Source organism: Schistocerca nitens, chromosome 4 (genome assembly GCF_023898315.1).
Source record: "Schistocerca nitens isolate TAMUIC-IGC-003100 chromosome 4, iqSchNite1.1, whole genome shotgun sequence".
Classification (NCBI taxonomy): domain Eukaryota; kingdom Metazoa; phylum Arthropoda; class Insecta; order Orthoptera; family Acrididae; genus Schistocerca; species Schistocerca nitens.
Window position 1 is genome coordinate 386,719,830 of NC_064617.1, and position 24,478 is coordinate 386,744,307.

Genomic DNA, 24,478 nt, shown 5'->3' on the forward strand with positions numbered 1-24,478 from the left:
GTTTTGAAAATTCCATCTCATTCACTAGAATTGCTCCATATTTCCTCTTCTGTTTATTTTTTCTGCTGCCAGTCTAGTTAGAAGCCATCATTTACCAACTTAAATAAACTCATTAAACAACTGTTTGACTGGTTTGAAAAATAAATGAACAAATATGATTTTCACTGAAGGAAATAATATTTTCAAATAGCAAAATTTGAGCCAAATTGCTAATTCTTGGACTACACAATGGCAACAACTGGTTGACAAGATTCTTTTCAGATGGCTGGCCCCGAGTATCATTTATTATCGGCAAAAGCCAAACTTGTAAGTGTGAAAGTAGTTTTTTGTCTTGGTAGCAATGAAAATAAAAGCAAGGAAGGACTGACAATGTGCACTGAATGACATCACCAAAAATATGTATTTCAAAATTAAATAAATATTCTTTTTCTGTTGTTACTATAAAAATAAAGTTTTAATGTCCCTTTTCCAGTTAAAGTTTAGATGGATGGCAGACTTGGTTAAGGTACTGTCTGGTACCACATGTCATTCAGAGGTAATAGTCACAGACAGGTTAGGATCCACTGTACCATGTGCATTTCTTCAAATTAAAATATGTATTTGTGCTTTTGAACATGGTTTGAATACAATAGCATTTCACCATCTTTCTTTGTATTTTTCTCACCATCCATGAAACTGGAAATGCACTGTTACAGTCAAGATTTGTCTTTCATGCTGTACAATTTCACATCAAATTCAACATACAAAACAAGCCAACACATAAACACTTGTATGTTCCCCCCCCCCACCCTATACGCGCGCGCGCGCACACACACACACACACACACACACACACACACACACACACACACACACACAGACTTACTGCATCACAATATTAAATTTTACTTCCTTTACTGTTACAATTAGATTGCCACAAGAGATTATCTGTTCAGAGTTTTTTGTGGTCCAAAGAATTATATTACCACAAGATGAAGTAACTGACAACTTTTCATGGCTTAATTCAATAAGTAGACATGAATAACGGAAAACATTGATACTTTAAGCATCTACAGATGCAGGACAGCTATCATTGCTTGGCAACTCTTCATAATAGCCGGATCGTGAGCACTTGCGTTGTAAACATGCCAGTGCCCTAGAAAAAAAAAGAAGAAAGAAAATATAAACAGCAGTAGACTGTATCTTGTCTTAGATGCATCTATAATAAATAATGAAGACAAATAATAAGCACACTAGACAAAACATTAGTCATCCCTGGGAGACATGATGCTAATATCGTGCAGGCTTGATAATGGCCTCAATTCAGTGAGAAAGAGTGTCCACAAGTTTCTTCAGATATGTCATTTCCAGCTGAAGCCACTCATTGCTGATTAGATCCCACTGATGTATCAAATTGTGGGGAAGTTGACTGCTATGTTTCACCTATGGTTTCAAATAAGGCCACCGTATGGGGTAGCCGTGCAGTCTGAGGCACCTTGCCACAGTTCGTGTGGCTCCCCCATCGGAGGTTCGAGTCCTCCCTTGGGCATGGGTGTATGTGTGTGTTGTCCTTAGCGTAAGTTAGTTTAAGTTAGATTAAGTAGTGTGTACGCCTAGCGACTGATGACATCAGCAGTTTGGTTCCATAGGAACTTACCACAAATTTAAAAAAAATAAATAAATAAATAAATAAAATTCAAATAAGGCCACTCATTTTTCATAAGATTAATAACAGGTGGTTTAGTAGATCAACTGAGGCATGTCAGGTCCCTGGGTCTTTATCAGGAACATGTACTTGCAGATGACTGTTATATTCTCGGAATTCAGGAGCGTCCACAGCACATTCATCATAAAGACGTCGAAGAAAGGGAAACACTTGGCCACCAAAAACAATTATATAAACATCCTGGTTCATGTTCACAATAATGTGAATCAGTAGGTCCAAGTTACAAAACAAAATACACCCCCCAAAAACATCTGAGAGCCACCTCCAGCAAGAAATACACCCTTGACACACTATGATTAAACATCTCACTGCATTGCCTGTGCACTCAAGCTTTAGAAAAGAGGCGTTATTATGTCTCATTGGACCACACTACATACCTCCTGTCAGCTAATGTCTAGTTTCTGCATTACTTGGTCCAATGAAGACGTACAGCTATGGTGTGGCTACAAGCAATGACCTTATGCAAAATGCCTCACTTTTGTTCACAGCATGTAGTTCTCTTCACAATGTTTGCTTGGAAACTGGCTGCGATTTATCTGATTCACTGAAAGTAGTAATCCCTGTTGGGTTTGAAATCTATTGTCATTGACAAACCATGACATGAATCTCAGGTCCCTAGCAATTATGATCTTTCACAACCACTGTTCTTACACTAACTTACATATCTGTAAGTGGCACTTTTTCTTGTGTATATCAATGACCTTTCATCAGTAACATTACCAGATGCCAAGTTTGTTTTGTTTTCCGATACAAACATTGCAATAAATAACAAATCAAGTGTGGTCTTAGAAAGATCAGCCAATTCTTTGCCACTAAACTTTGAAAAAAAAATACTACATGCAGTTCAGGACTTGTAAGGGGTGTCACACGAGTATATACCTAACATATTATGAGAAGCAGATAGAAGAAGTGGACAGTGTTAAATTCTTGGGATTCCAGCTTGATAATAAATTCAACTAGGAGGAGCACACCACAGAACTGCTGAAGCATCTAAACAAATCTCTGTTTGCAATGCGAATTCTGTGAGGCACAGAGGATACAAAAATTAAAAAGCTGGCATACTATGCTTACTTTCACTCCATAATGTCATACGAGATTATTTTTTGGGGTAATTCATCAAACCAAGATAAAGTTTTCTGGGCGCAAAAATGTGCAATAAGAGTTATATGTGGTGTGAACTCAAGAACATCCTGCAGAGGCCTGTTTACAGAAATAGGGATAATACCTACTGCTTCCCAATATATTTATTCCTTAACAAAATTTGTCATTAAAAATTTATCACTTTTTCAAACCAAAAGCTCAGTTCATGGATCAATACTAAAAATAAGAATAATCTTCACAAGGATATGAAGTCAACTTATTTTTGTACAAAAAGGTGTATATTATTCAGAAACACACATTTTCAATAACTTTCCTGTAGCCCTAAAAAGCTTAACAACCAATGAACTTCAGTTTAAGAGAAGCCTAAAGGATGTGTGTGTGTGTGTGTGTGTGTGTGTGTGTGTGTGTGTGTGTGTGTGTGTGTGTGTGTGTGTGTCTAAAGTACAATCTAACTTCTGCAGCATTTCAGTTTAGTAATGTTTTAATTGTAAATAAGAATTGTGGTAGTTCTATTATATGTTTATTACCTTATAAATAAAAAAACATTTTTTTATTTTAAATTTAGTGCATTAATGCGATCTTAGTAAATGAGTGTTGTAAAATGATCCTTTCATACAGTTTTCATTAAAATTAAAAAATTAAAAAATGACGATGACGATGATCATTCTACTTGGGACCTGTGGAATATACATTAGCTTATTTGCTTTAGTTGTAAATATTTGTCATGTATTATTGTTTTTCTGACATGTTCTACACCCTGGAGGACCCCCTCACTATGGATCAATTGGAATGAAAGTAAATCTAATCTAATGCCATTTTTTGTACACACACTAGGCAGTCTGCATTGATACATCAACAAATCAGCAGCTTTAGTCATGGTGTAATAATCAGCACATACAACATGATGGTTCTGTTTTACCATTTTGTCACATTGCTATGTCAAACCACCTTATTATGATACCATACAACTGACTGACACGTGCACACTACTTCACTGCCATGACTTGCATCAGAAATGGAGTGTCACATGATCACCTGGTACCAGTTACACACCATCTATGGTGATAGATAGTGACCAGCTTAATAATTATCCAACAGTGTCATCCCTACTGACTGTCTCTGATGTTATGGGTATGTACACATCAATAGTTGAGCAGCTCTAATAAACATAGTAGTGTCAATAACAAATAGTCGTGGAAACCTACACTCACTCTAACACTTTCTTTTGGCAATGATGAGTTAGTAGTAGCGTTACAATATGCATTAATGAATTCATTCTTGTTGACATTTTCATGTGATCTCCAATGTTATATCTATAAAGCAGAAATATTTATTCCTGTTGGTGGAGAAAGCTAATTCTTGAATGTCTATGAAGCAACACACACATTCATGGCAAATGAAGGAAATTTATAAAATATTCAACTATTTACTATTAGGCTACTCATCTATCTAAACACTCAAAAAGTTAGCACATCTTGCATATAGCTGCACATTAAAGCTGTTGTAATTCTGTTTTACACACCGAGCAGTCATTGTAGGAAAACATTATACTTTTATGGAGAGTATTCATAAGAAAATATGTATTTAATCAACAGTTCCACAGCCCACAGTTATTTCCCTTCCACTTCAAAGCTTTGATTAGTGACCATATACAGCATAATGTAACAGGCTAAGATTCACCTATTGAATAACACAATACATACAACTAATTTACATCATAAAACTCAATCATTCTTGTATGAAAACATGTATGTATGATCATGTTCTAATTTCCATTTACACTTATAATTGTATAATGTCAAAAGGAGTAAATATCAGACTTTAAATGAAATGTTAAACAATAAAAACATATGTTCATAACATTATCACTTAACTACTTTTTTTTAATGAAAGAGAATATTCTGATAATTGAATGAAATGTTATTTAAAACTTCTCTTTTATGTTTCTTAAAAGCCATTCCTAAATTTTCTCAGGGCACTATCGCCAGATATATCATATGTATTCCAACGTCAAGATATCCGTCTTATGATGGATTAAAAAAAATTCTTTCATTAAGATTACATGATAAGCCAATTAAACACAATGCTTAATCATTTTTTCTGTGAGGCTTGATGCTCCAGGATAGGTGCCTATGCGCAATGGCAGTGTACACATTCATAGAAATTACTCTTAATAAAACTGTAACTCTGGCCAAAAATGAATTGGAAAATATTACAAGACACCATTTTGTAGGGGTAATGCAGGAGTAGGTTTAATAATGAATAAAAAAAATAGGAGTTCGGGTAAGCTACTACAAACAACATAGTGAACGCATTATTGTGCCCAAGATAGACACGAAGCCCACACCTACAACAGTGTTACAAGTTTATATGCCAACTAGCTCTGCAGATGACAAAGAAATTGATGAAATGTATGATGAGATAAAAGAAATTATTCAGGTAGTGAAGGGAGACGAAAATTTAATAGTCATGGATGACTGGAATTCGACAGTAGGAAAAGGGAGAGAAGGAAACATAGTAGGTGAATATGGATTGCGGCTAAGAAATGAAAGAGGAAGCTGCCTGGTATAATTTTGCACAGAGCATAACTTAATCATAGCTAACACTTGGTTCAAGAATCATGAAAGAAGGTTGTATACATGGAAGAACACTGGAGATACTACAAGGTATCAGATAGATTATATAATGGTAAGACAGAGATTTAGGAACCAGGTTTTAAATTGTAAGACATTTCCAGGGGCAGATGTGGACTCTGACCCAATCTATTGGTTATGAACTGTAGAATAAAACTGAAGAAACTGCAAAAAGGTGGGAATTTGAGGAGATGGGACCTGGATAAACTGAAGGAACCAGAGGTTGTAGAGAGTTTCAGGAAGAGCATAAAGGAACAATTGACAAGAATGGGGGAAAGAAATACAGTAGAAGAAGAATGGATAGCTTTGAGGGATGAAGTGGTGAAGGCAGCGGAGGATCAAGTGGGTAAAAAGACGAGGGCCAGTATAAATCCTTGGGCGACAGAAGAAATACTGAATTTAATTGATGAAAGGAGAAGATATAAAAATGCAGTAAATGAAGCAGGCAAAAAGGAATACAAACGTCTCAAAAATGAGATCGACAGGAAGTACAAAATGGCTAAGCAGGCATGGCTAGAGGACAAATGTAAGGATGTAGAGGCTTACCTCACTAGGGGTAAGATAGATACTGCCTACAGGAAAATCAAAGAGACCTTTGGAGAAAAGAGAACCACTTGTATGAATATCAAGGGCTCAGATGACAGCCCAGTTCTAAGCAAAGAAGGGAAAGCGGAAAGGTGGAAGGAGTATATAGAGGGACTATACAAGGGCGATGTTCTTGAGGACAATATTATGGAAATGGAAGAGGATGTAGATGAAGATGAAATGGGAGATATGATACTGCGTGAAGAATCTGATAGAGTACTGAAAGACCTAAGTCGAAACAAGGACCCGGGATTAGACAACATTCCATTAGAACTACTGACAGCCTTGGGAGAGCCAGTCCTGACAAAACTCTACCATCTGGTGAGCAAAATGTACGAGACAGGCGAAATACCCTCAGACTTCAAGAAGAATATAATAATTCCAATCCCAAAGAAAGCAGGCGTTGACAGATGTGAAAATTACCGAACTGTCAGTTTATAAGTCACGGCTGCAAAATACTAACGCGAATTCTTTACAGACATATGGAAAAACTGGTAGAAGCCGACCTTGGAGAAGATCAGTTTGGATTCCGTAGAAATATGGGAACACGTGAGGCAATACTGACCCTACGACTTATCTTAGAAGCTACATTAAGAAAAGGCAAACCTACGTTTCTAGCATTTGTAGACTTGGAGAAAGCTTTCGACAATGTTGACTGGAATACTCTCTTTCAAATTCTGAAGGTGAAAGGGGTAAATTACAGGGAGCGAAAGGCTATTTACAATTTGTACAGAAACCAGATGGCAGTTATAAGAGTCGAGGGACATGAAAGGGAAGCAGTGGTTGGGAAGGGAGTGAGACAGGGTTGTAGCCTCACCCCGATGTTATTCAATCTGTATATTGAGCAAGCAGTAAAGGGAACAAAAGAAAAACTCGGAGTAGGAATTACAATCCATGGAGAAGAAATAAAAACTTTAAGGTTCGCCAATGACATTGTAATTCTGTCAGAGACAGCAATGGACTTGGAAGAGCAGTTGAACGGAATGGACAGTGTCTTGAAGGGAGGATATAAGATGAACATCAATAAAAGCAAAACGAGGATAATGGAATGTAGTCGAATTAAGTCGGGCGATGCTGAGGGAATTAGATTAGGAAATGAGACACTTAAAGTAGTAAATGAGTTTTGCTATTTGGGGAGCAAAGTAACTGATGATGGTCGAAGTAGAGAGGATATAAAATGTAGACTGGCAATGGCAAGGAAAGCATTTCTGAAGAAGAGAACTTTGTTAAAATCGAGTATAGATTTAAATGTCAGGAAGTCGTTTCTGAAAGTATTTGTACGGATTGTAGGCATGTATGGAAGTGAAACATGGATGATAACTAGTTTGGACAAGGAGAGAATAGAAGCCTTTGAAATGTGGTGCTACAGAAGAATGCTGAAGATTAGATGGGTATATCACGTAACTAATGAGGAAGTATTGAATAGGATTGGGGAGAAGAGGAGTTTGTGGCACAACTAACAAGAAGAAGGGATCGGTTGGTAGGACATGTTCTGAGGCATAAACGGATCACCAATTAGGTATTGGAGGACAGCGTGGAGGGTAAAAATCATAGAGGGAGACCAAGAGATGAATACACTAAACAGATTCAGAGGGATGTAGGCTGCAGTACGTATTGGGAGATGAAGAAGCTTGCACAGGATAGAGTAGCATGGAGAGCTGCATCAAACCAGTCTCAGGACTGAAGACCACAACAACAACAACCATTTTGTATTTATTGAGATTATTTTTTTAATGCACTACTGGCCATTACAATTGCTACACCATGAAGATGACGTGCTACAGAAGCAAAATTTAACTGACAGGAAGAAAATGCAGTGATATGCAAACGATTAGCTTTTCAGAGCATTCACACAAGGCTGGCGCCAGCAGCGACACCTACAACGTGGTGACATGAGGAAAGTTTCCAAACAATTTCTCATACACAAACAGCAGTTGACCAGCATTGTCTGGCAAAACGTTGTTGTGATGCCGCATGTAAGGAGGAGAAATGTGTACTATCATATTTCTGTCTTTGATAAAGGTCAGATTGTAGCCTATCGTGATTGTGGTTTATCGTAACACAACATTGCTGCTCGCATAGGTCGAGATCCAATGACTGTTAGCAGAATATGGAATAGGTGTGTTCAGGAGGGTAATATGGAACACCATGCTGGATCCCAACGGCCTCGTATCACTAGCCGTCGAGATGACAGGCATCTTATCCACATGGCTGTAACGGATCATGCAGCCACGTCTCGATCTCTGAGTCAGCAGATGGGGACATTTGCAAGACAACAACCATCCGCATGAATAGTTTGACGACGTTTGTAGCAGTATGGATGGGGACATTTGGAAGACAACAACCATCTGCACGAATAGTTCGACGACGTTTGCAGCAGCATGGACTATCAGTTCGGAGACCATGGCTGCGGTTACCCTTGATGCAGCCACGTCTTGATCCCTGAGTCAAAAGATGGGGATGTTTGCAAGACAACAACTATCTGCATGAACAGTTCGACGACATTTGCAGCAGCATGGACTATCACGTCAGAGATGGTGTACTCAACGACGAACCTTGGTGCATGAATGGCAAAACGTCATTTTTTCGGATAAATCCAGGTTCTGTTTACAGCATCATGATGGTCGCATCCATGTTTGGCGACATCGTGGTGAACTCACATTGGAAGCGTGTATTCGTCATCACCATACTGGCGTATTACCCGGCATGATGGTATGGGGTGCCATTGGTTACACGTCTCGGTCACCTCTTGTTCACATTGATGGCACTTTGAACAGTGAACGTTACATTTCAGATGTGTTACGAACCATGGCTCTACCCTTCATTCGATCCCTGCGAAGCCCTACATTTCAGCAGGATAATGCACAACCGCATGTTGCCGATCCTGCACAGGCCTTTCTGGATACAGAAAATGTTCGACTGCTGCCCTGGCCAGCACATTCTCCAGATCTCTCACCAATTGAAAATGTCTGGTCAATGGTGGCCGAGCAACTGGTTCGTCATAATACGCCTGTCACTACTCTTGATGAACTGTGGTATCGTGTTGAAGCTGCATGGGCAGTTGTACCTGTACATGCCATCCAAGTTCTGTTTGACTCAATGCCCAGGCATATTAAGGCTGTTATTATGGCCAGAGGTGGTTGTTCTGGGTACTGATTTCTCAGGATCTATGCACCCAAATTGTGTGAAAATGTCAGTTCTAGTATAATATATTTGTCCAATGAATACCCATTTATCATCTGCATTTCTTCTTTGTGTAGCAATTTCAATGGCCAGTAGTGTACTTTTAGCATTAAATGACTATTAAAATAGCATACATCATTTTTATTATTAATGGTGTTGCAACAACAATGAGCCTATACAAAATGGCCAAGGCAACATTTATTAATTACGTATCTAAATCATGGGCAGGAAAGGTACTACTGACAAAAACACAATTCTGAATGATTATTTTTATATATATTCAAAACATTACTAGTATTACTACGGATAATGGTATTAGTTATGGACCATGAACAATAAGTGGCCGTCAGCTAGAACATCAGAACAGAGAAGAAGACAATGAAACAAAAAACGTTCATCCCTTTTGTACCAAATGACAAAGATATTACACATTACTATTCTGCGAGGGCATATAGCGCTTCCATTGTTGTGTACCAATAATTTAATTTATACTCTTTTTTTCTCTGGAGGCTATGCTAATATGTAAACAACCTTCAGCATGTATTGGACCAGTGTATCTTGAATCAAATCATAAAGCTATTAGCATTGGAGTCACTAGTACTGCAGGCAATTGAAATATCAATTTATGTCTAACGAAAACTTAGATGGTGTACAATTAACATTCATCTTATGAAGTTCAGCACTGGAAACTCTGCATTTTACAAAACTATATATGTAAAATATGTCGACATTTTCTGCTGACTATGATTTCAGATGTAAATTCATTTGTACAATTTTCTATCCATTGCAAATTATGAAAAGTTATTATTACAATAATATTGTAAAAAGCATAAACTGCTAAAGAACTATGAAGGGCTGGAGTTTGGCCAATGAAGGAGAATTATTGAGTCATTCTGATGAGTGACGGTTGTAAGAAGTTGTTATGCGAAATTAAAGTCTGCTATTAGTTTCACAGTTTTATGAACAAATGAAGAAAATTAATGAGTCAAATGTGTTGCACTTTTCTTTGAAAGAGCAAAAGCATGAGCTCTTAAAAAGAATGTTGTACACTCCAAAAAGATATAAGCCGTGGACTTCTTCAGCAAAAGAGAATGATATAATAGCTTGATCTACAATCATCGATAGCCTTAACCCTTGCAGTGCTGTGGATTAATTAACTTGTCAAGTTCTACTCCTTCCCAAGGGCTGAGGACATGTTTAAATGTGATCTCTGGGTTTTCCTTGAGTGCATCCCATTCCGTCAATCCTCTCATTGCTATGGATGAGTTACTTCCATAATGTGGTGAACAAAAAAGTTTTTAGTATTTATCATACAACATACAACCCTCTTTGCATACTACCATTTGCAAAAAATCTTGTTTTGATGTCTCGTTTATGATATATGACAACTGTTGTGACCACATGATTCCCGATGTGCAGGGACAGAACTGGATGCACCATGTGCAACCATTTGTAGGGCATAAAAAACAATGTCTTAAAAATGAAATGAGATTTTGTTCTGCTCTCAATTTTAAATAAAATCTGGATAGCTTATCTATATTTCATACATAGCAATGATTGAGCTAAAATTTTGCCTCAGCAAAGTCTTCAAAAATTCATGCAATGCTTTACTTGATTTGATGCAGCACAGTAGTTTTGACAAATGACAACAAATTCATACCTTTTCTGAGCAAAGATATCAGACTGTATGATGTGCAAAGATCGAAGTTTATCACCCAATAGTTTTCTTAAAATCAGATAATAAGTATTTCATAGCAGCCAGAACAACATCTCTCAGCAAAGGTAGCAGCATTAGGTGAGCAGTAACAGCAACAAATGGTTAAAATATCAAAATAAGTATTGAAACAACAGAATACCATTTCCTGTGTAAAAGAGGAAGGAAAAAAGAAAGCTATTTTGTTCTCACTCTTTAATATTTAGAGTACATTTCAATGGATGAAATAATATTTTAAGTCACAAAATAAATGTGTGCATAGATGGCCAGCAAGCTACCTATAAGCAGACAATAGTTGGCAAGCCTTAACTTCTAAAACTTTCTGTAGTCTACCATCTTTTCTGGTGAATATGGCACTGTCGTGTCCCACCAACAATGCAAGTTAGCAGTGAGAGTGTGAAGGCAGTAGTAGGTCAGACTCAATGGAGTGAACATGTATGACATAATCTTGGGTTAGAAATTCATGAGGTGAATTATAAAATGTTTAATAGTGCAGTGATCAAAAATTTTGTTGGAGTAGGAATGGTGAATTGTCAATGGCTTCTTCAGAGTGAATGACTTTTAGACTCTGTCTGTTTAATCAAAGCGAATGAGTACAATACAGGTAGGCATGTTTTCCATTGTTTAAAGATGAATAAATTAAGGTAAATGATGTCATCCTTTATTTCAGAGGAAACTTAGCACCCTTTATGATTAATTTGGTGGTAAATAATCACAGTTATTCCAGGTACAGTTCAGCAGTATTTAATGTTTAGTGCAATTGTGGCTGGTGTTAAGTTTGCCTTCCTGTAGTCTGATAGCCAACAATTAGGATCAAAGTCAGATCTCTTCATACATACCCAAAAGAAAACTTGCAGCTTTCAGAGATATCTTTTGATGAGTTATAGCTCTCTTTGTTATCTTTTGACTGATTCTGGTGGGGGTAGTGCCAGGTGGGGTGTGTAGAGAGAATGGAGACAGAAGGCAGAGAGAGGAACTGGGGCTGGTGGATAGCAGATTTGGGGGGGGGGGGGGGGTTGCTTTCCAGCTAGGAATGCACATGGGAAGGTGGCAGGAAAACAGCATGTGATGCATAGTTGTAGGACATGAATTAGAAGGAGGTGACGTGATGTAGAAAAGGGAAACTGTTGGGTGGAGGATGCAGGGACACAGAGTTACTGGAGATTGAGCCTAGAACAATTACAAGAGCACATAATGTATTGTAAGGATACCTCCAACATGTGTAGTTCAGAGAAGGTAGTGATGGAGGGAATGATCCAGAAGGCCTGAGTTGGGTAGCAACCATTAAAATAGAGCTCAGAGGGAAATTCACATTTCCACATTGCCTTCAGCTTGCACTGCTTTCTACTGTCTCCTACAATTGTGCACTGCCTGCCTAGCCCATATACTTGCCACTCGTCCCTCCCACATTCCTAGCCGGAAAACCAACTGCCTCACTTTGAACTGCTAGCCACTCACCAATGGTCCCTCTCCCTGCCTCCCTCTCTGTCTAACCAATCCACCTGACACTACCCCACCACAAACAGTCCACTTGCCAAGAAACACAGCACTGGCACTGTTAGCCCATCTGGCACCATGAAGGGTAGAACTGTGTGTCGCCATATGCATTGTGTGTGTGTGTGTGTGTGTGTGTGTGTGTGTGTGTGTGACTAGCTCATCGAAGGATAACCTGTACAGCTACCAAGTTGCCCCTCACCCCCCCCCCCCCCCCAAAAAAAAAAAGTTTTTATTGGCATAGTGAGTTGTGAGTTGCATTTGGGATTATTTCTGTAGGTATTGTTGGGCAGAAGCATATTTTACATGTGAGTTGGGAATGATCTAATGAACAATGTCAGAAAGTGAGCATCAGAGTAATAAAGCTAAAGCGGTAAAAGTCAAACAATGGAAAATCCAGGATGGAATGCAACAATTCCAGAGAAGGAAAGTTGCTACTCACCATATAGCGGAGATGCTGAGTCGCGACAGGCACAACAAAAATATTCACACAATTATAGCTTTCGGCCATCAAGGCCTTTGTCAGCAGCAGACACACAGGCCTTGATGGCCGAAAGCTATAATTGTGTGAATATTTTTGTTGTGCCTGTCGTGACTCAGCATCTCCGCTATATGGTGAGTAGCAACTTTCCTTCTCTGGTATTGTTAAAGTGGTAAAAGTTATGGAGAAAAATATTGAGACAGATAGAAAAAGTAATTTTACGTTATACAAGCTGGGAACTGAAACAGTTGTGGCTTAGAAAAAGACCGATGGAGATTCTAGAATTGCAAAAAGTCAGGAACTAACACAACAAAATTGTATTTCATAGATAAGCCAGGGGAAGTCTATAGCAAGAAGATTTACAAAATAAAGGAAATAAGACAAAACAAGAAACTACACAGACAAGTACTGGAGGCAAAAAGGAAGCAAACACTAAGGGCTAAAATGGATGAAACACAACTAAAATGCAGAAAAAGATAGATGAAAACACTATACACTTTGATAAAAAGATAACACAGCTGAAATGAGGCAAGTAAAAACTCAGCAAGCAGAATTCATCACTGAGTGGAATGATCAGATCTAAAAATGTAAATAATGGAGTCATGTCCATGAAATAAGAATCCTGCAGGTTAAAGAAGTTGCACCAAAAATTATAGCCAGTCAACTCACTTTTTATTTCTGTACAAGACAAGGTGAAAAATGTAGAAAAAAAGGTAACTGAAAACAGTGAAAGCAGTGAGAGTGAGGCAGAAATCATCAAGATCAAGATGGAATTAACAATGATTGCCACCACTGTGATAATTAAAATAATAATTAGGACATCTTTGTAATGGATATTTTACAGAAAGTTGCTGGAAACCTTAATACAGGGGTAAACAGCATCGTATTCACTGGTTTGGAAGAAGCACAAGCTTCGATAGTGATTACAACAAATTTCAACCATGTGGAAGACTATATCTAACGACATTTTTGTGCAGGCTAAAATAGGGAAATGAGCAGACACAAAAATGATAGATTATGCAGTGAAATGCAATAAAGTGGTTAAGATAAATGATAAAGCACTGGGTAGCAGTAAAGTCAAGTCAGTTAAAGCTGATGTTATAGGTAAGAAAGAGATTATAACTGATTCAGAAGAATAACATGGTAATGCATAAGAAGATGATCCAAAACTACCAAATATTTCTAATGCTGAGCCACTGAATGACCTTGCAACATTATCTGAAGTAGTGGAGGGTGTGTATATGGAGACAGGTGGATGCCATGACATGAAAACAGGTCAATGCATGTGGTCTCAACAACAGCATTTCCTGAACCAGAAACTGAATTAAAGGAGATAAGATAAGCACAAGAACAAGGCTAAAATTGTAACATTATTTGAGGTGTTAGACTGGAACATAGGCAAACTAAAATTATGGAAGCTGAATGGCACCTCCAGAATAAGAACAAGAACAAGGCTAAAATTGTAACACTATCTGAGATGTTAGACACAAACACAAGCACACTACAATTTTGAAAGCTGCATGTTGCACCTCCAGAACCAGACCTAGCGAATGTTTCTAAATTAAAGAAATGATGTAACAGTTTGAAAGTGAATCTCCATGCTAAGACAAAGATGTAAGAAATGGAAAACAATTTATGCAAGGCAAATAATTGTTTAAAATATGTATATAATGTCAAAAAGAAAGAATTGGAAACTGTAAAAATGATAATAAAAGTATTTAAAGAAGGTAAGGGCTCAACTACACAAATCAATAAAAGAGAGCAGGGTAAAGGAAGATGGACTGATGCTGCAAAATCCACTAGTTTCAACTGTACTCACAAAGAGATAGCATCTACTCATCATTACCAATTTCATTCAAATTTATGGCTTATGCAATGGTTGTTCAGAAATGAGTCATGGTCCTAGTGAGGCTTGAGCTATTCATGTTAGCACTGTTTCCAGAAAGAGGTTGGCGCAGCAGAAAGAGTGTAAAAGTTAAACTGGGGGTAATGGGGTTGAGTCTATGTGTTTTTTTTTTCTTTTTTCCCCTCATTAATTACACTGCAAATAAACTGAAATAATGTCCAATATATTGTATTTATTAATGTTTTTATAAAAGGTATGAAAAAGAAATGAAATTTTCCAGGAATGATTTGTAAGGCATACAGAAGAACGTCATGCATAAAATTAAACACTTTTATTATTATCTCGCAGTTGATGATTTACATATGCTGTGGTCATATTCATCTTAAAAACAGGGGCATCTTGCACATGTTATAAACATCACATTTATTATGATTTCATCATAGTTTTAAGGAATGTAAAGAAAACTTAACTGGTCTGCTTTCATAAATGGCTCTCCCTCATCGGAGAGTGTGGCAACAAACCATGTATAATGCATAATTTCACTTAATATCCTGTCAATCAATCAGTAAAATCTGGCTGGGAGATTACTTATGCCACCCTGGCAAACCAAAGCGATGCTTCTCCCACCTCTCAATGGTGGACCATGGAAGTGGTCCATTACGCCTACTACTTTCTCAAAGACACTTGTGAAAGATAGCTATGTGGCTTCTCTTAATACGGAGTCCTACAAATATTCTTTCCTCTCTTCTTACTTGAATTAATAATGAGAAGTTCTCTCAGCTGCATATGTACATGAATTCATGTGCTCTTTGTCCATGGTTTTCACTTTTGATGAGACCGATTAAATGTGTAGTGTAAGTTCCTTTTGTAAAGGCAGAAGTGTTCCTCCTGAATAGATGATTGTTGTACCCAATAGTGCATTTTTCTATCTCTGTAGACATACCTGTACAGAAAGCAATAGTGTTTAGTGTACCTGGGGTGCATGCCGAGAAAACTTCAATTACCTTGAGATCTCAAGATTGGAACCTTGGGATGTTTGATGAGAAAGTAATCTCCCTTCTCTGTTGTGGCACATTCATCACTGTATTCATTTTCAGTCATTAACACTTTCTTAGGTGGGAAGGCAGGGGTAGTGGTGTTTCCTGCTCTTGTTTATAACAAAATTGATTGTATTGAGATTCATCAAAGTTTAGTCACAGCCCATTTATCAAGAACCAGTCTGCTGGAACTTGGTTCTTTTCAGTGTCTGTATATCTGTACTGTTATTTCATAAACTAGATGTGTACTCAACATTGCCTTGGTATGTATGTATTCCAATTCCATTAACCCATCCCCCCCCCCCCCATTACTGTCCATCTCTTCTGCCCTCCTATTTGTCCCTCTTCTTCTCATCCCCTCAACCTCTGTTTACCTTCTCCAACCCCCCCCCCCCTTCTATGTTCATATCCTCCTGCTCCTCCCCCTGTCCATATGCTACTCCTGCCCCCTCCCTCCCTCTCTGTCCATCTCCTCTGCTCCTCTTTCCACTTCTCTTTTTCTGTCCATTTACTCCTCCCCATCTCTCAGTCCATCACCTCCCCCCTTCCACCTCTCTCTCTCTCTCTCTCTCTCTCTCTCTCTCTCTCTCTTTCTCTCTCCCTCTCTGCCCATGTCCTCCTCTTTCCTTTCTCTACCGATCTCCTTCTACTCCACCCTTTGTCTATCTTTTCCTCTTCTCTTTCTCTGTCCATTTTCCCCTCTCCGTAGCTCTCTATCCACCTCCTCTTCCACACTACCTATGAACATGTTCTCCTTAGCCCCACCCCCACTTTCTGTTCATGTCCTCCCCCTTTCTCTCACCACATTATCACTCCTACACTAGGACACTGCTGGGTCTTACCCACACAGTATTTCTTTCCAGGTAGTAATATGTGTACAAATTCTGGCTGATATCAAACCAGAGGTTCACGATGAATTCTTTCCCTCAGCTTTTCCCACATATGGACGTCACATATATTTAATATATTTGTACAAAAATGTCATGTGTACACATATATGTGACATGTCCATATGTGGGAAAAACTGAGGGAAAGATTTCACCCTGCAGTTTTGTTTCCATGTAGTTCAATGTCTATGATGTCATATCTGCTGAACTGAATGTCACACTATGATATAAGGGGCAATCAAAAAACTTTTGTTCAAAAGCCATACAGTCCAGAATCAGTATGTCACACAGGAAAAATCACTGTGAGCACTGAGGCAATCACCCCAATGAAGCACCATGTTGAAGAAAATCATCACGCACTTTGCATGAAGAAGTCCGTAACTGCCTGCTGCACATTTTTGTCCAACAGGAATCTACAACCCTTCAAGGACGTTTTTAAGGGACTGTAGGTATGATAATCACGTAAGGAGGAACCGAGCGAGGTGGTGCAGTGGTTAGCACACTGTACTCACATTCGGGAGGTTGACGGTTCAATCCTGCGTCCGGCAATCCCGATTTAGGTTTTCCATGATTTCCCTAAATCTCTTCAGGCAAATGCCGGGATGGTTCCTTTGAAAGGGCATGGCCAGCTTCCTTCCCCATTCTTCCCTTATCTGATGAGACCAATGACTTCACAGTTTGGTCTCTTCCCCCAAATAACCCAACCCCAACATAAGTAAGACTATATGGCAAGTGCTTGAGTGTCTCCCACTTGAGTTGGTATAACTTCTGCATTACAAAACTTGTGATATGGGGACATGCACTATCATGAAGTAGCAGCACCTCTTGGCGCACCATTCAACGAACAGTGGTTTTCGACAGACACGCTGCACCCCCACATTCTTCATTTTCCAATAGATGTCTACCACAGTTTGTCCTACAGCCACCAAGAAAGAGTAACTGCTTGTTGGTCCTGTATGAACGCATTTGGTGATAATGTCATCATAGTTCACATTTGTGCATTTACCACAAGGATATCAGAGGGACATGACGGCCCACTAATCCCTAGCCTACTTGTTGGTGCTTATATACCCACATCAAAAACACTGTTGCACATTTGCAATAGCCACACCCATAAATGGAAGCTTTTTGATTATCCCTTACATAATTTCATAGGTACATGCAGCACCATACGCGGATAAGGCCTGCTAAATGTGTTGTGAATAGAGTTAGTAGCAAAGAGGTAATACATTTGAACATCATGCAAGATGCAGCAGTTTTTCGAGCATCTCAGTGTTTATGGCATCATATCTCCTGAACTGTCATACAATGATACTAATTTGCAGGTACATTCAATGGTAGAGGGGAATACTGTCTGCAAAATTTGTCGCAAATACAATTAGAAGTAAATAAGTAATAAATTAGAACATCACATCTAATGCAGCAGTTTCACTACATGGAGATCAAAAATGTAGTAAGTGATAAATTTTTTCCTTTCATCTTTTTGTGGCAGTTGTCACAGAGAAAAAATTTCATAAATGTTTGAAATTATGTTTAAAGTTTGTTGCAAGTCACTAAGTGCTCTCATTCTCAAACACTGGGTGAATAAAGTCTGGGTATTCGCACGTCATGGGCTACACTACTTCTATACTCAGTACCTCTGACTAAAAAAAAGATCAGAACTGCAGATTTTGAGATGTGATACAGTAGAAATTTTGTTGATGTTGAAGTGATGTAAAACAAATTTGTATTCACACTTCTAAACTCCTCAGAAAAACAATAAAATAACATTTTAAGAGTCCAAATTTCAAAAACTCACACAAAATATCACTGTACCAGAGCCTCTTTTTTTTCCGATCAAGCATTACACACACACGCACACACAAATGTGTATGGATTCTTTTTTATGCTATCCCTGCCCTTTCTTGATTAATAATTATATTGGAACATTTACTATTATTGACATTAAGAGTCACCTGTGACTCCCTCCACAATGTGTGGGTAAATATTTATATCAAATTCAGTTGTACCAAATTTGAGTACTTACAATGAGAGTCCAACATTAACAGTGTAGAAAACTGCAGACATCAGGTAGAATGCCCCAGCAAAACTTGCAATGGTGGCATTGTACACAGCTGTGTAGAGAGGCGATGCTACCAATGGCATAACAGACTCCAGTGCTGCAGTCAGGGAGAATACACTACCTGTAACAAAAGGAATTGGTCTTTTTAACCAATGAATATTTATTACTATCAGACAAAAGAAAATAAACATCAAATTTATCCCATTTATCAAAGATAAGTAGTCAGATAGCATGAAAAGATGAAACCAAGGCTAAAAATTTATATGCTTTTTAAAATCAGCAAACATACAGATTACATAAGCCAGCCAGCCAACAACAGATTACATAAGATTGTAGTTATGATGTTACTTCCTCAAGTGACATTGGGAAGTCCACATGCAATGTGCAAAATGTGAACATCAAGATAGACAATAATATTAGGTTGGTACATACGTTCATAAAGTTTTTGTTTTTTATGCTGGTATTCCAGTTGCTATGAGTTTATTTATCAATTATCATTTTTATTTGTAGTTCACTGTTGCTATTTGAGTTTCTATGTTGTCATTTGTCATTTGGAGATAGTGAGTGGAGCCTTGAACACTAGAAAATGGAGTGACAAGTGGAGAAATCTGAATATTTCTGACATATTCTTCTGTTTGAGTTCAATAGAATGGTGACAGCAGTGGAAGCACCCAGAAACATTTTCACCAGGTATGGCGATAATGCCACTGGGCAGCGAAAGGCAAGGAAACAATTTTCTTATTTTAAGGAGAATCGTTTTGACATTAGTGGCTCTCCACATTCAGGAAGACCTCTGCAGCTGATGAAGATCATTATTCCACAATGATCCTAATCAGTGTACTTGAGAACTCTCAAATGCAATAAACTGTTATCATTCCACCATCATGTGATATTTGCATACAATGAGGAAGGTTCAAAACTCGATTATATGGGGACCACATGCTCTATACCAAAATCACAAAAATCAGGGGGTGGCCATATGTGCATCTCTGCTTGCTCATTATCAATTGGCTCATGAAAGACATCAACCATTCCTATCCTGTATCATTACTGGTGATGAGAAATTGTGTCTTTATGCTAACATAAGGAAAAGAAATGAATAGTTGCACCCAAACAATGCAGCAACTCCCCAATACACATGTAACCTCCCCCTCACTTATTGACCTTAATGACAGTGAAAAATTAAACCGCGTGTACCTAATAGAAATTTGGGAAAAAGCAATCGTCAACGAAGTTAATCTGTCAGTAAAGAGGGAGGAAAGGGTTACATCTAAATGAAAGGAAAAATGCAAATGAAACTGGTGGAAATTAAGTTTGAAAAGGGGTAAAGTTAATAAAGAAAGTAAATGTGCTGTCGTTACATTAACAATTAATTAGCGGTAATTAGATATTTGAGATTTGGGGGAAATTATGGTCACCAGTCCTATGGGCAATTACTATAGTAACTGAAAAAGAAAGGTTATTAACATATAATTAGCACTAGAATCGTGGCAACTGAAGGTTGACACGTGTAGTGTGAAAACTGAAAGTTTGTCAGAAGTAATAAATTTCGCTACACTGTGACTTAATTTAGCAAAAGAATTAATAAAACCAGAAAATTGAAAGTTAATTTAGTGACTGAAATGAATAGTGAGCTTTGTTTCTGCAGCACATCGAAATTCAGTAAAATACGGTTAGTCTCGGGCTACCTCAACAATCATTTCAAAAGCTACTTGAATCTACGCATTTAGAAATAAGAGATTTAACTTTGAACTTGAATTAAATGATTCTGAACAATTAACAATAGTAAAATTTAGTACGTACCAAGCTGAGCTGCAGTCACAGGTAAGCTAAAATACGGTAACAAAACTCGCACTCTTAATTTGCGCTTGTGTAATCTAAATATTGTAGCTAACTATGAATACCTTAACTGAACTTTGAAATTAAAGCAGTGAAATGGAATGATATTACTTTAATGCTGGCATCTGAATTTCAACGACACTCGGGTTCATTTCGGAAAAGGAAGGGACCCTGCTTGGTAATGCAATTGGGACAAGGAGCAACAAAGGTTCATGCTAAGTTGCTGTAATTTTGTGATGCAACAATTTTAAAAGCTGAGGTCTGCCATACAGTTCTAAAACTTTACGTGCTTCCAGTCTTCCTTGTTGGTTGATTGAAGGTTTGCAGTCATCGGTCGAGCAGGTGACGACAGTCACTCATTGTCGGCCGTCGCTGTTGCAGAAGCTGGATGTTGGCGCGCCTTCTTCTCGACACGGTCACCAGGCGAAACGGGCTCTTGATGTGTGCCAGCTAACACTTCCCGTCGGCGACACCATGTCAGAAACTATCATAGCAATTCGAGCGCAATTACATGCTGCCAAACCCCAAAAGCGCAGCAACTCGAGTGAGCGTCACACCACACCTGCTCCACTGCACTACTCCAGCCAGACTCTCTCTGCCCGTGCTCCATGCGGCAGAGTTCACACTACCAAAGATCCTACACACTTTGGTTCTCCACACGACCTATCAATGTATTCGTTCGATAGCATAGTTTTCCCTAGGCCAGACCCAGCGTATAAATACAAATAATATTAACAAAACAAACCAATTATACACCGACATAAATGCATATATATACAAATAGTAAAACAATTACAATATACAAAGACACAGAAATGTTATATCTTCAGGTAACAAAATAAGGAAAAAAATTTGCAGTGCAATAGATGGAAATAGGAGGATATGCATTTCCGGCGTCACACACAGACCGGCATGCATCCACAAAAGAGAATGTTATGCATCTGGTGGAACAGCAAGAGTGTGGTGTACTACAATGGTTTCCTTGAGGTGTAACCAGCATTGCTGACATTTGTTGTCAACAACTGAGATGTCTCACAGATGCAATCCAAGAATAACAAGTAGGAAGACTATGTGAAATGATGCTACTCCTCTATAATCTCTTCCCACATTCTGCTATACTGACAAAAACACTATACAGGAGCTGGGTTGGGAAGTCATTCTGCAGCCACCTTATTCATCTGACCTTGCACCCTCAGATTTTCACCTATTCCACTCTCTATTGAAAAACTTTCAAGAAACTTGTTTTCCAAATGAAAATGTGTTCCAAACATGGCTCAATGAGTCCTTTGTCTCAAAACCATGTGATTCCTACAATCGCGGAAACAAAAATTTATCCCAGCACAGAAATATTCTTGTAAATAGTGAAGGAAAAAATATTGTTGTTGACTAAAGTCTCTGTGGTATGTATACGTTGTGTTTATTACACATATGGAAAAATGCTACAAACTTAAGCACTGGCCTAATATATAAAATTTATACATTACAATTAATATACTTATGATCATGAGGAAACCACACTGTCTTACAGAAATAAATGGGTGTGTGAGTTGTGCTTCTGTGAATGTGTGTGTGTATGTTGTCTAATTCAGAAGAAGGGCTTTTGGCCATAAGCTTTCTTGTTTAGCAGTCCTCCTGTTGTGCCTCTCTGCAACATAACAGCTCCTCTATATGGCGAGTAGCACTCTATCCTTTTCATAATACAGTATTGTCATTATTCCATCCTGGATTTTCCATTGATAAAAATAAAAATATTTTTATATACAGATATGATAACAGAGGTAATGCAGGACAGACTCTAATAATTGATAAGAAACTAGAAGCTAATATGAATAACAAATGTCTTCATTATTACACCCAAGATAAGATACACAAAAAAGGCATTCTCTTGATGCACTGTATTTTATTTCTTCCAGATGTGTTTCACCTTTTTTCACTTTAATGCATCACCATTGGGATCTAGAATGATACAGTTTTGTTTTTATATGTGTTATTTGTAGATTATAAAACAGTTCACATCTGATTTTTTATGTAAATACACGATTAGTTACAGTTCATCATGTTTTTAGTTGGCATCTGAATTTCCTCTCATCTGGCCACGTGCAGTAGGTTGCACTACAGCTCTGTTTACAAAACATAAGTATATTTTTATGTTCTGAACTTTTTTCTCCCCACTTTTCATCTTGTTTGCCTTTTTTGTTGTGATGCACTATCAGTAGTCTGTCACTAATTATAGATATTTGATCCAAAACTGTGACTTCAAGATGTAGCTACTTTGAGTAAACTAAGTGTCTCATCCTGTTTGGCTTGTTTACATACATGTTGCCAACCTAACGAACTATATGCTGTTAACCAACATCTATCCCCACCCCCCCCACCCCCCCACCCCCCACCCCCGAGAGAGAGTGGATGGTTGTAGAAGATTGAATACAAATGTCATAGCTGTCAGAGAATGGTTGTTCAGCTGATTTGAGTTTTGGTTTAAATATTTTGTGGAAAGATTCACAGATGATTGAATGGAAAGGGTTCAGGTGGTATTATTACTATTACTGTGATAATAGACCTCTATTGTAGTGTTGCTCTATTATTTTACTTACTAGTGTAAACAATAAGTTGTTTGTCATGTGTACTTGACCATTCAACTGGGATTTCTGATTGTTTTTCTTTATGTGGTAATTTTGTTGCAGGAATAGGAGGTGTTCTTTATTGCTGGTCCTAACTATTTTCACGTCTTCTTCTCTAGTGGTTGGTTTGTGATGGTGTTCTCTTAGGTGTTGTGCAAATGTGGAGTGGTTTTTCCCATTCTTCCATGCTATCATATGTTCTTTGTATCTGACATCAAATGTTCTGCCTGTTTGTCCTGTGTATCTGCCATCACAAGTGTTGCACTGTAATTGATATACATCTGCTTTCTGTGCTTGCTGCGGAGGGTGGCCATGCAAACAAACTCGACAGTACCATATAGCCTACTAGTTCCACAGGTGATGAGAGCTGGAAGGAATAAATTATGAGATAAAAGAAATTATTCAGATAGTTAAGGGAGATGGGATTTTACTATGAAGGGAAAATGGAATTCAATAGCACTACAAGGACTGGATGGGAAAGGAGATAAAGGGGAAGTTGCCTAGAAAACTTTTGTTCAAAGAATAGTTTAATCATAGCTAACATCATATGGTGGTTTAAGAATTTTTGCAGAAGGTGGTAAATGTGGAAGTGACCTGGAAATACTGGAAGGTTTCAGGTAGATGGCATAATGGTAAGACAAATCAAATACTGGAAAATCTAGGTTGGAGTAACTACAATGTTATGGAAAGGTAGATTGCTGCTCACCATATAGAGGAGATTTTGAATTGCAGACTACAACAAAAAGAGTGCTACAAATTTGAGCTCTTGGCCACAAGCTCTTCTTCTAAGTCAGAAAACAAACACACATTCAAAAAAATGTTCAAATGTGTGTGAAATCTTACAGGACTTAACTACTAAGGTCATCAGTCCCTACACTTACACACTACTTAACCTAAATGATCCTAAGGACAAACACACACACCCATGCCCGAGGGAGGACTCGAACCTCCGCCAGGACCAGCCGCACAGTCCATGACTGCAACGCCTTAGACCGTGCGGCTAATCCCGCGCGGCAAACACACATTCACACAAGCACAATTCTCTCACATATGACCACTGCCTCTGACTGCTAAGGGCAGACTGCACCTAGCAGCTATACCTGATTGTGGAGGGGGAGGGTTAGCAATCTGTGGATGGCGTGGGTAAGGAGGAGGCCGGGGTAGGAGGGCAAGTGTAGTGCCGCTAATGAGTGCAGCTGGGAGGTTTGAGGATGGGAGGGGGGGTGGAAAAAGAGAGAAGCGGAGGAGGGGGGAAAAACTAATGGGCATGTTGGGGGAACAAAGACTGGT

At 38.4% G+C, this 24,478-nt stretch overlaps 1 protein-coding gene across 2 annotated transcripts in view; it reads right to left on the reverse strand.

The window, feature by feature from the left end:
• Positions 1-826: 826 nt before the first annotated feature.
• Positions 827-24,478, reverse strand: part of LOC126251553 (proton-coupled folate transporter-like) — a 243,161-nt gene continuing 219,509 nt past the window's right edge. For both annotated transcript variants that reach the window (XM_049952065.1, XM_049952064.1), the window contains exons 10-11: positions 18,693-18,849; positions 827-1,135 (exon numbers count right to left, since the gene is read on the reverse strand). In XM_049952065.1, the coding sequence (XP_049808022.1) occupies positions 1,042-1,135; positions 18,693-18,849 (251 nt within the window). In that variant the 3' untranslated portion in view covers positions 827-1,041. The remainder of the gene's footprint in view (positions 1,136-18,692; positions 18,850-24,478) is intronic.